Source organism: Symphalangus syndactylus, chromosome 24, assembly GCF_028878055.3.
Source record: "Symphalangus syndactylus isolate Jambi chromosome 24, NHGRI_mSymSyn1-v2.1_pri, whole genome shotgun sequence".
Lineage (NCBI taxonomy): Eukaryota > Metazoa > Chordata > Mammalia > Primates > Hylobatidae > Symphalangus > Symphalangus syndactylus.
Window position 1 is genome coordinate 36,723,494 of NC_072446.2, and position 14,358 is coordinate 36,737,851.

Here is a 14,358-nt window from a genome sequence, read left to right on the forward strand (position 1 = left end):
CAGTTATGATAAACAATGCTATGGAATTCTAAACAGACCCTTCTTAAGCAACCATGGTCCAACATTGGCAAGTCTGGGGATGGAGATGGGGTGATGGGAGTTTTAAGACTCCAGTTATCTTGATATCTTAAATATTATGTGTGCCAACAAGCCACACAAGACTCTATTTTCAACTATTTTATCAACAAAGTTAGTTCAGCATCAGTTACATCAAAATGAAAACTGTCGTTTTTACAGGCATTTCCAACATCCAAAAGTCAATATTGAGTAATGTTACCTAACAGTCCAACATTTTCAGCTACTTGGAGTTAATTTTGAAGCTTACTCCTGATGGCAGATTCCAGAAGGAGGACTTACATAAAAGGAACCTGAGTCCCATGATTAAGTCTGAGACAGCTATCTTTGGAATCCAAGCCTGTCTACTGACCTCCAACCAATTTTTTCCCACCACCCCACACTGCCTATTGCTCAAGCTCCTCAGCCTAATTCCAAACCACAGACCCCTTTCAGAGTGCTGAAATGACCCAAACTATGGCCAAAGGTGCTAAGGGATGACCGTCCTTAGATATATCTCAGTCTTTGATCCTTTTAACTTCCAAAGGACTACAAAGGATCATCTTGAAACTTTCCCCTTTAATCAAGCTAAACACAGACTAACTTGGGCTTCAATAAATCAGAGAGAATAATGGACAACAGAGAGGCCCAAATTTTACTCTGATGGTTTCATGTATATTACTAAAAGATTGTCTTCACATGGAATCCTCCCGTAGGTGGCTAATAATAGAGTTCTCCCGTGGCCACAAACACTACCTAACAAACAACATGTAAATGAAGGAACTCAAAAGAAGTGTATCCTGTTCCATCTCCTCTAATGTGACAGAAGGGCTACCTGCCTCAGGCTCCCTTAAGGAGTTTTTGTCCCTAGACTTTAAGATGAAACAGAGATTCCTGGTCTTGCCCCTCTGAGGGTTAAGGACTCAGCATCGCAGACAATCTTATAGCAGTCAGTAATACTAAATGGGTTCTAAGAACAAAACTAGAGATGCATAACAAGCTCACGTTCTCTAGGACCAAAGACATAGGGATAATACATCGGTGATTTTGGATTGGACAGATTTCTGTTGCTCATGAAATCTACCACAGCTAATATTCCAGGGCCTCTTTTTTTCGTAGAAACAGGGTCTTCATCGGCTGGGCATAGCGGCTCACGCCTGTAATCCCAGCACTTTGGGAGGTCGAGGCGGGCGGATCACTTGAGGTCAGGAGTTCAAGACCAGTCTGGCCAACGTGGTGAAACCCCGTCTCTACAAAAATACAAAAATTAGCCGGGCATGATGGTGGGTGCTTGTAATCCCAGCTACTCGGGAGGCTGAGGCAGGAGAATCACTCGAACCTGGGAGGCAGAGGTTGTAGTGAGATGAGATTGCGCCACCGCACTCCAGCCTGGGCAACAGAGCAAGACTCCGTCTCAAAAAAAAAAAAAAGAAACAGGGTCTTCGTCACCCATCCTGGAGTGCAGTGGTAAGAACCTAGCTCACTGCAGCCTCAAACTCCTGGGCTCAAGCAATCCTACTGTCTCTGCCTCACAAGTGGCTGGGACTACAGGCATGCACCAACATGTCCAGCCAATTTTTTGTTTTTTAATTTTTTGTAGAGATAGCAGGGCATGGGGGTCTATGTTACCCAGGCTGGTCTCAAACTCCCAGCCTCAAAGAATCCTGCCTCCTCAACTTCCAAAAGCACTGGAATTATAGATGTGAGCTATCCTGCCCAGTGTCCAGGGCTTCTTTTCTATCTCATTCACTCTTCGGAAGTCAGATTATTCCAGAATGCCACAGATGGAAAACGGAGGGTTTTCAAACACGTTTTCTCAGGCTGGTCTGAAAGTAGTGAGTTATCTCAGTTGATTGTTCACAGTTAGTTACAGATCGAACCTCTTGTTCTACTCTTTCCTTTCTTCTCACAACTGCTTTCAACTAGTCTTTTCTTTTTCTTTCTTCTTTTTTTTTTTTTTTTTTGAGATGAGTCTTGCTCTGTTGCCCAGGCTGGAGTGCAGTGGCTCGATCTTGGCTCACTGCAACCTCCGCCTCCTAGGTTCAAGTGATTCTCCTGCCTCAGCCTCCCGAGTAGCTGGGATTACAGGTGCACGCCACCACGCCCGGCTACTTTTTGTATTTTTAGTAGAGATGGGTTTCACCGTGTTGGACAGGCTGGACTTGAACTCCTGACCTCAGGTGATCCACCTGCCTCGACCTCCCAAACAGGTGGGATTACAGGCGTCAGCCACCGCACCCGGACCGGCCCTTTTTTTAAAAAAAAAAAAAAGATTAGGTTGGGCACGGTGGCTCACACCTGTAATTCCAACACTTTGGGAGGCTGAGGCAGGTGGATCATGAGGTCAGGAGTTGAAGACCAGCCTAACCAACACGGTGAAACCCTATCTCTACTAAAAATACAAAAACTAGCCAGGCGTGGTGGCACACACCAGTAATCCCAGCTACTCGGGAGGCTGCGGCAGGAGAATCACTTGAACCCAGGAGGCAGAGGTTGCAGTGAGCTGAGATCGAGCCACTGCACTCCAGCCTGGGCGACAGTGGGAGACTCCATCTCAAAAAAAAAAAAAAAGCTTTCTTGAAGTCCTTAGGCTTTCACAGATTGAGGGGTGGGGATGTGCATATGTTTGCGGGCACGCCTTCCCCTCCCTCTAAGTATTTTCTTCTTAGCAATTTTACATTTTGGGGTTAGGTTCTGTGGCCAATACAACACTCATCTATTCCCACTCCCTCTTTGACTTCTAACTGCTCAAAAGAGTCCAGAGCAAAGGCAGCGAACCGCCCATAATCACTGAGCAGGAACTGGGACCAGACCCTGTCTCCCAACCATGGTTCTCAAGACAACACCGGCTCCAGAAAGTGCAGACCACTACATACACTCTCGCATTCTATCAGTGAACACCTGGACCTAATTGACAACACCTGCCCTCTTAGGAAAACCCTGCTCCAAAGAGGCAGCTAGTACTGTGGGAACGACAGTTTAGGGACTGTAGAACCACAGACCTCCATGCAGATCTCAGCTCTACCATCCAAGCGCTTTATAACCTCAAGCAGTTTCCCCCTGTGAGTTTAGTTCCTCATCTGCAAAATAAGAATGGGGGCAATAACCTTTCCATGTTTGTGTAAAGACTAAATACGATAAGATATGGAAATAACCTAGCACAGGGCCTGTCACAGACCAAGGGATCAATACCACCAAGTCCCCCTAAAAGGGAAGCACAGCACATTGACATCTTTTTTTCTTTTTTTTGGAGACGGAGTCTCGCTCTGTCGCCCAGGCTAGAGTGCAGTGTGGCGCGATCTCAGCTCACTGCAACTTCTGCCTCCTGAGTTCAAGCGATTCTCCTGTCTCAGCCTCCCGAGTAGCTGGGACTACAGGCACGTGCTACCACGCCCGGTTAATTTTTGTGTTTTTAGTAGAGACTAGGTTTCACCATATTGGCCAGGCTGGTCTCAAACTTCTGACCTCAGGTAATCCGCCGCCCCGGCCCCCCAAAGTGCTGGGATTACAGGTGTAAGTCACTGCGCCTGGCCAGACATTGATACCTTTAAAGGCTATCTAGGCAAAAAAAAAAAAAAAAAGGGGGGGGTGGGGGGAAGCACAATCCCTCTTCCCCCAATAGAAGAAAACAGCCAAGCTAGCACCTGCACGTGTGGGCCTAAATCTTCCTTTTCTCTTTCTACAAAGCTGTTCACATAGTATCAGCCTCCCCACATTTCAAATGTAGAATCAGTTACAGCATGAAGAAAACAAAAAATAAAAGCTGCTTCAGCCAGAGACTCTAGAAACAAGATCATTTCCATAACATCTACTGTTATAAATGCAGACCTCAGTCACTGCCCCAGAGACTGAACTGGCAGGGTAGGTAGGGGACATGACCCAAAAATATGCATATTTTTTAGGAAGAAGGAGCTGATTTACCTGCTCATTCAAGCTAAAGAACCACAGATCAACAGAAAGGAACAATTCCCCATTTTGCCATAAATGCTAATCTACACAGTAGTTTCCTTAAAGAAAATCACTTACAGAGCAGAGTTGTACACTACTGGGGGCAAAAAGCCCTGACAGACAACTGACTCTGCTATTCCTTGTGTGGAAAAAAAGGGGAGATTTGGGAGGCTGAAGCGAGTGGATCATTTGAGGTCAGGAGTTCCAGACCAGCCTGGCCAATACAGTGAAACTTTGTCTCTACTACAAATGAAAAAATTAAAGCAGCAGCTTTATTGCTGCATTTCTGTCTTCACCTTCACGATGTTTCCCGTGGTCAAAAACAAACTAAGTCATCTCCAAGTTCGAAGCATTCAGCAAACAATGGCAAGGCAGAGCCACCAGAAACGTACACCTGATTTTCATAACAAATACGGTAATACTGTATTAGCTAGTGGAGACACTTTCTGTATTGCTATATGGACATATATAACAACACAAATTGGAATAGAATGGAACCTGTCCCCTGTTGGCAGAGTCACCCCCCCAAAATGGAGAGAACAGTAATCATACCAGCTGGTGTAATAATTAATTGTTTAAAAAACAGCTCATAATTGATGCCAAGTTAAAGCACTGTGTACCCGTTAGGATATGGCATTAATGAAGAAATAAAGTACATTTGAAACCTTAAAAAATATATATATATATATAAATTAGCCAGGTGTGGTGTGGCATGTGCCTGTAATCCCAGCTGCTCAGGAGGCTGAGGCAGGAGAATCGCTTGAACCCAGGAGGTGGAGGTTGCAGTGAGCAGAGATTGTGCCACTGCACTCCAGCCTGGACAACAGAGCAAGATTCTGTCACAAAAAAAAAAAAAAAAAAAAAGGGAGGGGGAAGCTAAGCAGCCCCAGCAAAGAGGTGAGGTCAGCTCACCAGAGATGGCTTCCAAACAAAGATTCCCTGAAAGTAGAAACCCATCTTTTACTGTCTTTTATAACAACACAGACTGAGAGTCTAACAAGGCTACCAACTGCCACTGCCTTCACACTAAATAATGCTTATTCTCCACTGCTGAAGAACCATTCCAGATGAAAAAAGCTAAATAATATGGCATTATATGCCCTATTTTCCAAGTGCTAACAGACGCCCTTAAGAAACTAAAGTTGTTATTTAGTTCTGATTCAATCATGCCAGACTCCTCAGTGCTAGCATCTGCCACTTCCACACTCTGGCTAGAGTCCCCACCCACCAGCCTGCTCAACACTCAGCCTTAGCAAAACACCCAAGGAGATTAAGAGTGGCAAGAAAATCAGATCAAGCCTTCTAAAGATAAATCTACAAGGCGTGACTTCACTATATCCCCTGCCTCCTCCTGGCAGCACCAACAAGACATACTGACATTTACAGGAAATAAAGGGGCCGCCTTGCCGGCAGAGCCGCTCCTCGCAGGGCCATTAAGCTGGTGGCCACTGCTATGGATGAACCTGAGGCACGGCAGAAAATACCAAGGAAAGAGTGAAAAGAGGGACTAGCATTGTCGCTCCCAATCCCACAAGTAATCCCACAGTGAATCGTGATGAAGCAGAAACTGACCATCAGCTCTAATCCAAACCTAATCATTTTTGAAATCATTATTTCAAAGAGTTTCTGACCCATCCCACACACAAACACAAAACCTTATAGAGACAGGTGTCTACCATGATTAAACTGCACCATCCTGCCCTGCCTCCTCCTGGTAGCTCTATTTCAGCACCTACTTCATTCTACCTTGAAGCAGGTCTTCTTTTGTTTTACTTCATGATGCCAAGCTCTGGGCTCTGCAGGTATTAGATCTAAACAGTAGATTACTAAGCCTTCATTGCCTCCACCAAGACACTTTCCCACCCCTCTTAGAGGCATTAATTATCTTCATCTCCAAATCAGACATAGATCTGAGCTCCTACAAAGGCTGGCTTTCCTTCACAATCTGGGTGGCCAATAGTACTACCCAGCCTGTCCCACTAACTTTCTGTTTCAGGATTGCCCCTCTCCCATATCCTCTCCTCTCTCTTCCAGTTAGTCCCAAAAACCAGTCAGTGTGTCAGCGTAATACAGGACTTCATACCCAAGAACCTCAGGACAACAGGTTTTGGCAGAAATTTGCATTCATTTTCATGTCCTTCAATTAACTAAGTTTCACTGGACAGAATATGGAGCTTCAGAAACAATATATTAGCGTTGCAAACGACCATTTTAGGAACTACCATAGCCTCGAGACTCTCCCTCCTATAATTTTAGCTTATGGAGGAAGCACAACTGAAAAGACTTTTTTTTTTTTTTTTTTTTAAAGAGACAGAGTCTCATTCTGCTGCCCAGGCTGGAGTACAATGACACTATCATAGCTTGCTGCAGCCTCAAACTCCTGGGCTCAAGGGATCTTCCCACCTCAGCCATGCGAGTAGCTAGGACTACAGGAACATGTCACCACATTCATCTAATTCTTTTCTCATAGTGAGATGAGGTCTCACTATGTTGCCCAGGCTGGTCTCAAATTCCTGGCCTCAAGTGATCCTCCCACCAGAGCCTCCCAAACTGCTGGGATTACAGGCAAGAACCATCGTGTTTGGCCTGAAAAATACTTTTCTAAAAAGTTACGGCTGGGCATAATGGCTCACGCCTATAAACCCAACACTTTAGGAGGCCGAGGTGGGCGGATCACATGAGACCAGCCTGGCCAACATAGCGAAACCCGGTCTCTACTAAAAATACAAAATTTAGCTGACCATGGTGCACGTTGGTAATCCCAGCTACTCAAGAGGCTGAGGCAGGAGAATCGCTTGAACCCAGGAGATGGAGGTTGCAGTGAGCTGAGCTGGCACCACTGCACTCCAGCCTGGGCAACAGAGCAAGACTCTGTCTCAAAAAAGAACAAGAAAAGAAAAATCATTCTCAGACAAAACTTGGTCAGCCTGAGGCCCAGCAGTTAGCAGATTATTAATAAATATCTGAATAACTTCATCAAATGAAAAGTCAGTCTGGCCTAATAGTCAACCCTACAGTGGCATCAAGAGGCCTGACTTCCCTAAACACTCACTTCAGAGATCATGGAGACCACACACACCCTAGTGGAATGTGCTTACAGTGGTATCACTAGGACCCAGACTCTATTCTCCAGGTGCCAGGATCCTGACCACACATATTATCCTCATAACTCTTTGTCTGCCCTTTTACTAGCAAAATTGAGCCTCTGTTAGTCAAGTTCCCCATCCTGTCTCTTCACATGTTCAACTCTGGCAAATGAAACCCAACTCAGTGCTCTAAATTCCGGCGTCCCAGTTTCCACTAGCAACTCCAATGTTACAGACCACCCTCAGTCACCTTGCATCCAGAAAGCACATTTTTTAAAGTTTGTTAGTGTTCATTTAATTTCTAAGCTATTCACAAATATTCAGGGCTATCTCATCAATTATATTAGGAACTCCTAGACAGCAAGTACTTGCACACGTCCAGGCAGAGTGACAGACGAACTGTGACTGTTTTAGAAAACAATGACTGAAATTTAGGGGGTAAAAAGTCAAACTACCTTTTTTGTCCAGTTTTCTTTACTTATAATTTCTTCCAAACTCCTGACATAGTGATTAACTTGAATAAAGCGGATACCTAGGCAATAAATACTGAAAATATACTATCAAGTTACAAACATCCCCCACCCCCCACCTAAGTCATGAGTAAAAACAACTACAACTCAAATGCCTTACCATCCTTGTTAACAGCAGTGACTTTGGCCGGGTAAAAACGACAATCAGACCAGCAAGCAAGGACCTGCTCATTTATTTGAAATTCCTAAAAAACATAAAAAAAAAAAAAAAAAGATCCTGTTACCAACCTAATTTCACAGGACATACAGGACATACCAGATCTCATAAAAGAGGCTGGGATTGATAAGAAAGTGTGAAGGGAAAGTAGCTATTGGGATGGAGGAAGATATTTCTGTTGTTCAACACTAGGAGTTGCTATAATTTCGGTGTCATTTGTCCTCGCCAAAAGTTAATGTTTTCAGTGCAGCAGTGTTGGAGATGGGGCCTATGAGAGGTGTTTGGGTCATGGTAGCAGATCCCTCATGAATAGATTAATGCTGTCTCACAGGAGTGACTTCTCGCTGTCCTGGGAATGGATTCATTCCCAAGAAAGCAAGTTGTTATAAAGCAAGGCTCCTCCCCCTGTTTGGTCCCTCTCTTCACACTTGTCTCCCTCTTTGACCTTCCACCATGTATGATACAGCACGAAAGCCGATGCCAGAAGCCAGTACCATGCACTTGAACTTCCCAGCCTGCAGAATTGTGAGCTAAACAAACCTCTTTTCTTTATAAATTACCTAGTCTCAGGTATTCTATTATAGCCACACAAAAAAGACTAAGACAGGAGTCAAAACAAAAGGGCTGAGACACAAGACCTCAATAAGCCCAAGAGGTCTAGGCAGGCACAGAACAGCACTGATGATAATTCCACCCTAACCAGCATACATTCTGAAAATGAGTCTAAGAGGCCAGGACTACTAGGATACACATCAGGGATAGGAGTTAGAAGACATGAGGCTACTTCATACTCAGGGAAGCAGCATTTAATGCCACCTACACTTCTAAAGTGTCTTTTGCCAGGGAAAGCAATCATTCACCTTTAATATTTTATACTCTTTTCCCAGCACACAGTTTGCACTGATAAATAATGGGCCAGGCGCAGTGGCTCACACTTGTAATCCCAGCACTCTGGGAAGTCGAGGTGGGCAGATCACCTGAGATCAGCCTGGCCAACATGGTGAAACCCTGTCTCTACTAAAAATACAAAAATTAGCCAGTGCGGTGGTGGCCACCTGTAATCCCAGCTTCTCAGAAGGCTGAGGCAGGAGAATCACTTGAACTCGGAGGTGGAGGTTGCAGTGAGCCGATATTGCGCCATTGCACCCCAGGCTGGGTGATAAAGTAAGACTCCGTCTCAAAAAAAAAAAAAAATTTGTAGAATGAACATTGAAAAGTCAAATGGAACAATACTGAATAATCCTTAATTGGGAAAAAGAAAAAAAAGGCCAGGAAGAGTTCAAGTTTCCTAATAGGGTTAAAATAGAAAATAAGCCGGACACAGTGGCTCGTGCCTGTAATCCCAGCACTTTGGGAGGCTGGGGCAGGTGGATCACCTGAGGTCAGGAGTCTGGCCAACATGATGAACTCCCACCTCTACTAAAAATACAAAAATTAGCCAGGTGTGGTTGGATGCACCTGTAGTCCCAGCTACTCAGAAGGCTAAGACTCGAGAATCACTTGAACCCAGAAGACAGGTTGCAGCGAGCCAAGATCATGCCACTGCACTCCAGCCTCGACAGTACAGTAAGACTGTCTCAAAAAAAAAAAAAGAAAAAGAAAATAGAAGGCAGGGCTGAGTCAGATCCAAAAGCAGCAGGACCATTATAGATGTCCCAATGGCTGTTTAAAAACCTTAAAACTAGCCAGGCACAAGGGCACACGCCTATAATCCCAGGACTTTGGGAGGTACAAAGGATCTTCCTTCTTTGGCAGAAAGGTCCCTTAAGGCCAGGAGTTCAAGACCAGCCTGGGCAACATAATAAGACCTTGTCTCTACAAAAAAAAAATTTTAATTAGTCAGGCATAGTGGTACATGCCTATAGTCCCAGGTACTCAGGAGGCTGAGGAAGGAGGATTGCTTGAGCCCAAGAGGTCAAGGCTACATTGAGCCAAGACTGCACCACTGCACTCCAGACTGGGCGACAGAGCAAGAAAACATCTCTTTAAAAAAAAAAAAACAAAAAAAGACGAGTTAATGGGTGCAGCACACCAACATGGCACATGTATACATATGTAACAAACCTGCACGTTGTGCACATGTACCCTAGAACTTAAAGTATAATAAAAAATAAATAAATAAATAAATAAAATTTTAAAAAATAAAATAAACTGTTATTACAGGAACAGAAAAAACACCATAAATGAAGCTTCAAAAGATATGCTAATTGAAGTAAGTCAGACCCAAAATGTTACATATAGTATGATTTTATTTCAAATGAAAAACCAAACAAAAATAGGACTATAAGCAGAAAACAGATCAGTGGTTGCCAGGGTCCAGAACTGGTCCAGGACTGGCTGGTGAACACTGAATGAAAAGCAATTTGAGGGAGAGCTTCTTTTTGTCATAATGAAAATATTGTGTATCATATGGCAGTGGCTATCTGACAATATAAATTTGCAAAACTTATTAAACTATACAGTTAAAATGGGTGATTTTTATATCACAAATTTAAATGCTTATTAAACTTAAGCTTATTACACAAAACTTATGAAATCATACACTTAAAATGGGTGTAGTTAATTTAAATAAAGTTAGTTAAAAAACAAGATAGTCTATAGTGCCTTTACCCTTGTTTTAATATGATAAAATTTCTAAAAATATTCTAAATTAGGGCTTAATCTGTAATCTTAAAATATCATTATTTTATGATTTATTTGCTTCTTTTCTAAAGTTGATAACCCTCTTCGGACTTGCTATGTTCTTCTTAGGATGAACTTTGTATTTTATTGTTTCAGCCAGTGTGTGTGTGTGTGTGTGTGTGTGTGTGTGCAGCGATGGTGAAGAAAAATGGGAGATTCTTGGGGTGGGAATTTTATAATGACAGAGTGAGGAGCTTGACAAATCTTCTTTGGCAAGAAAGCAAAAATAAAGCTGGACAACATTATCCAAAAAAAAACAAAAAACAAAAAAACAGGCTGGGCGCAGTGGCTCACACCTGTAATGCCAGGACTTTGGGAGGCCGAGGCGGGCGGATCATGAGGTCAGGAGATCGAGACCATCGTGGCTAACACAGTGAAACCCCGTCTGTACTAAAAATACAAAAAATTAGCCAGGTGTGGTGGCACGCACCTGTAGTCCCAGCTATTCGGGAGGATGAGGCAGGGGAATCACTTGAACCCAGGAGCTGGAGGTTGCAGTGAGCCGAGATCGAGCCACTGCACTCCAGCCTGAGCGACAGAGCAAGACCCCGTCTCAAAAACAAATAAACAACAAAAAAAACGGCTCTTGAGCTACTTGCTCGAGCCTGCTCCCACTCTGTGGAGTGTACTTTCATTTCAGTACATCTGTGCTTTCATTGCTTAAAACAAAATAAATCAAAAAAACCTTAAAACTAATACTTCATACTGCATTTTGAAGTCAGTAAAAGCTCCAGGCATAGAGAAAAAATTTAGAAAAATGGAATACAGTCCAATCAATTCCACGTTCTTTAAGGGCTTATAAAAGACTTTGCAGGACGAGCTTACACCTATAATCCTAGCACTGTGGGAGACCAAGGCGGGAGGATCACTTGAGCCCGGAGTTCAAGACCACCCTGGGCAACAATGCAAGACACTGTCTCTATAAAAAAATTTAAAAATTAGCCGGGTGTGGTGGGCCCGTGGTCCCAGCTACTTGTGAAGTTTAAGTGGAAAGATGGCTTGAGCCTGGGAGATAGAGGCTGCAGTGAGCCATGATCGTACCACTGCATTCCAGTCTGGGCAACAGAGCAAGACCCTGTCTCAAAAGAAAAAGACCTTGCATATGAGACTAGTACAATGCTCTACATGGAATGATCACTTCTTTTTTTTCTTTTTTTTTTGAGACGGAATATCACTCTGTCACCGAGGCTGGAGTGCAGTGGCATGATCATCTTGGCTCACTGCAACCTCCGCCTCCTGGGTTCAAGTGATTCTCCTGCCTCAGCCTCCCAAGTAGCTGGTATTACAGGCGCCTGCTACTACATCCAGCTAATTTTTTGTATTTTTAGTAGAGGTAGGGTTTCACCATGTTGGCCAGGCTGGTCTCAAACTCCTGATCTTGTGACTCGCCAGCCTCCACCTCCCAAAATGCTGGGATTACAGGTGTGAGCCACCGTGCCTGGCCAGAATGATCACTTAACAAAAGATCAGACAGCTTAACAAAAGATCAGAAGATCTACTATGTGCCAGGCAGTGTTCTAGAAGTTAGGGATACAATGCTATAAAATTGGTCAGGAGTTTGAGACCAGCCTGGCCAATACGGCAAAACCCCGTCTCTACTAAAAATATAAAAATTAGCCATGGTGGGCACCTGTAATCCCAGCTACTAGGGAGGCTGAGGCATGAGAATCCCTTGAACCCGAGAGGTGGAGGCTGCAGTGAGCAGAGATCGCACCACTGCACTCCAGCCTGGGCAACAGAGCGAGACTCCGTATCAAAAAACAAACAAACAAACAAACAAAATCAGGATTCTTCAAGAGCCCCAGGTGTCATAGAGATCTCAGGGTTACAACTATAGGCCTAAATAAGAACTTGTCTCCAGCTGCTACTAACATCAAAGATTGAAACACAAACAGCCCAATGGCTGACCTTGCGTACTACAGAACTTCCCAGATTTGTTACTCACAGAAGATCCATCCTCTTCATGCAAGCCCTCTTTCCTCAGCTGTATTTTCTCTAAAGGGCGTAAATAAGGACTGTCCCAGCAGAACCACTCATCATAACGATGGTTCCAACGCTTGAAATGGATGAGTACTTTTCCTTCCTCGTAGTCAATGTCTTCTATGTGAGCTGGATACCTGAGTCAGAAAAAAAAAAAAAATTGGCATTCCTTTAATACCCACCCCAAATATCCAAATATCCATAATGGTACATTTCCAAACCTCTTCCCAAAAAGAGAAGGTTACCAGGCCTACCGTTTAGAGACTCTGTGTAATTGGGTCAAATCACAAATTATGGAGGGTAACAGACTTGAGGTCCAAATCCTAACCTGCATATTCCTTAGTTTATGAACTGTTTTATTTTATTTTATTTTTGAGACAGAGTCTCGCTCTGTCACCCAGGCTGGAGTGCAGTGATGTGATCTTGGCTCACTGCAACCTCCTGGGTTCAAGCAATTCTCCCTGCCTCAGCCTCCTGAGTAGCGGGGATTACAGCACCCGCCACCACGCCCGGCTAGTTTTTCTATTTTTAGTAGAGATGGGGTTTCGCCATGTTGGCCAGGCTGGTCTCGAACTCCTGAGCTTAGTTGATCTGCCCACTTCAACCTCCCAAAGTGCTGAGATTACAAGGGTGAACCACTGTGCCTGGCCAGTTTATGAACTATTAAATTAAACTTTCAGAGCCTGAGTTCCCTCACGTAAAGTGGAAGAAGCACATTGGGTTGTAGTGTGGATTTTTTTTTTTTTTTTTTTTTTGAGACGGAGTCTTGCTCTGTCGCCCAGGCTGGAGTGCAGTGGCACGATCTCGGCTCACTGCAAGCTCCGCCTCCCGGGTTCACGCCATTCTCCTGCCTCAGCCTCTCCGAGTAGCTGGGACTACAGGCGCCCGCCACCACGCCCGGCTAATTTTTTGTATTTTTAGTAGAGACGGGGTTTCACCGTGGTCTCGATCTCCTGACCTCGTGATCCGCCCGCCTCGGCCTCCCAAAGTGCTGGGATTACAAGCGTGAGCCAGTAGTGTGGATTAAACAAGATGACACACACGAAAGACCTGAGCACACAAGAGGCAGGAAGAAAACATTTAACAACTAGATTAGATTTTACATGTGCCAATAAATCAGAATGACCATGCAACCCAGACTGTATCAGACAGTCTCAATTTTAAGCATTTATAAGCAATATAATGGAACACTATGCAGCTTTTTTTGTCGTTGTTTGTTTTTTTGAGACGGGGTCTCACTCTGTCACTATGCTGGAGTGCAGTGGCGCAATCTCAGCTCTCTGCAACCTCCACCTCCCTGGTTCAAGCGATTCTCCTGCCTCAGTTTCCCGAGTAGCTGGGACTACAGGCACGTGCCACCACGCCCAGCTAATTTTTGTAATTTTAGTAGAAACGGGGTTTCAACATGTTGGCCAGGATGGTCTCGATCTCTTGACCTCATGATCCGCCCGCCTCAGCCTCCTAAAGTGCTAGCATTACAGGCATGAGCCACCGTGCCCGGCCTTATACTACGCGGTTATTAAAAAGAACAAGATGACTTTATCTGTCAAGATATGGAAAGCTCTTCTAAGATACACAGTTATATGATTCAGAACACTGTATATGCTAAGCTATTGTTTTGTTTTATTTGATTGATTGATTGATTGATTGAGACAGGGTCTCTGTCACCCAGGCTGAAGTGCAGTGGCGTGATCTCGGCTCACTGCAACCTTCCTCTCCCCAGCTCAAGTGTCCCTCCAGCCTCAGCTTCCCAAGTAGTTGAGACTACAGGCATACACCACCATACAGGGCTAATTTTTGTATTTTTTGTAGAGATGGAGTTCTGTTATGTTGCCCAGGCTGGTCTCAAACTTGTGGGCTCAAGCTATCTGCCCACCTCAGCCTCCCCAAATGCTGGAATTACACGCATGAGCTACCACAC

The 14,358-nt window shown here is 44.3% G+C and overlaps 2 protein-coding genes across 5 annotated transcripts in view; one reads left to right on the forward strand and one right to left on the reverse strand.

Annotated features, from left to right (window-relative positions):
* The window catches only part of PHF20 (PHD finger protein 20), a 182,233-nt gene that overhangs the window by 101,416 nt on the left and 66,459 nt on the right, over positions 1 to 14,358 (reverse strand). For all 4 annotated transcript variants that reach the window (XM_055266200.2, XM_063633691.1, XM_063633692.1 and 1 more), the window contains 2 exons: positions 12,403 to 12,574; positions 7,719 to 7,803 (listed from right to left, as the gene is read on the reverse strand). In XM_055266200.2, coding sequence (XP_055122175.1) covers positions 7,719 to 7,803; positions 12,403 to 12,574 — 257 coding nt within the window. The remainder of the gene's footprint in view (positions 1 to 7,718; positions 7,804 to 12,402; positions 12,575 to 14,358) is intronic.
* LOC129474679 (cytochrome c oxidase subunit 7B, mitochondrial-like) lies at positions 4,269 to 4,622 on the forward strand. The gene has a single exon (XM_055266215.2). It carries the CDS (start codon positions 4,306 to 4,308, stop codon positions 4,546 to 4,548), a length of 243 nt encoding a protein of 80 aa, XP_055122190.1. The 5' UTR covers positions 4,269 to 4,305; the 3' UTR covers positions 4,549 to 4,622.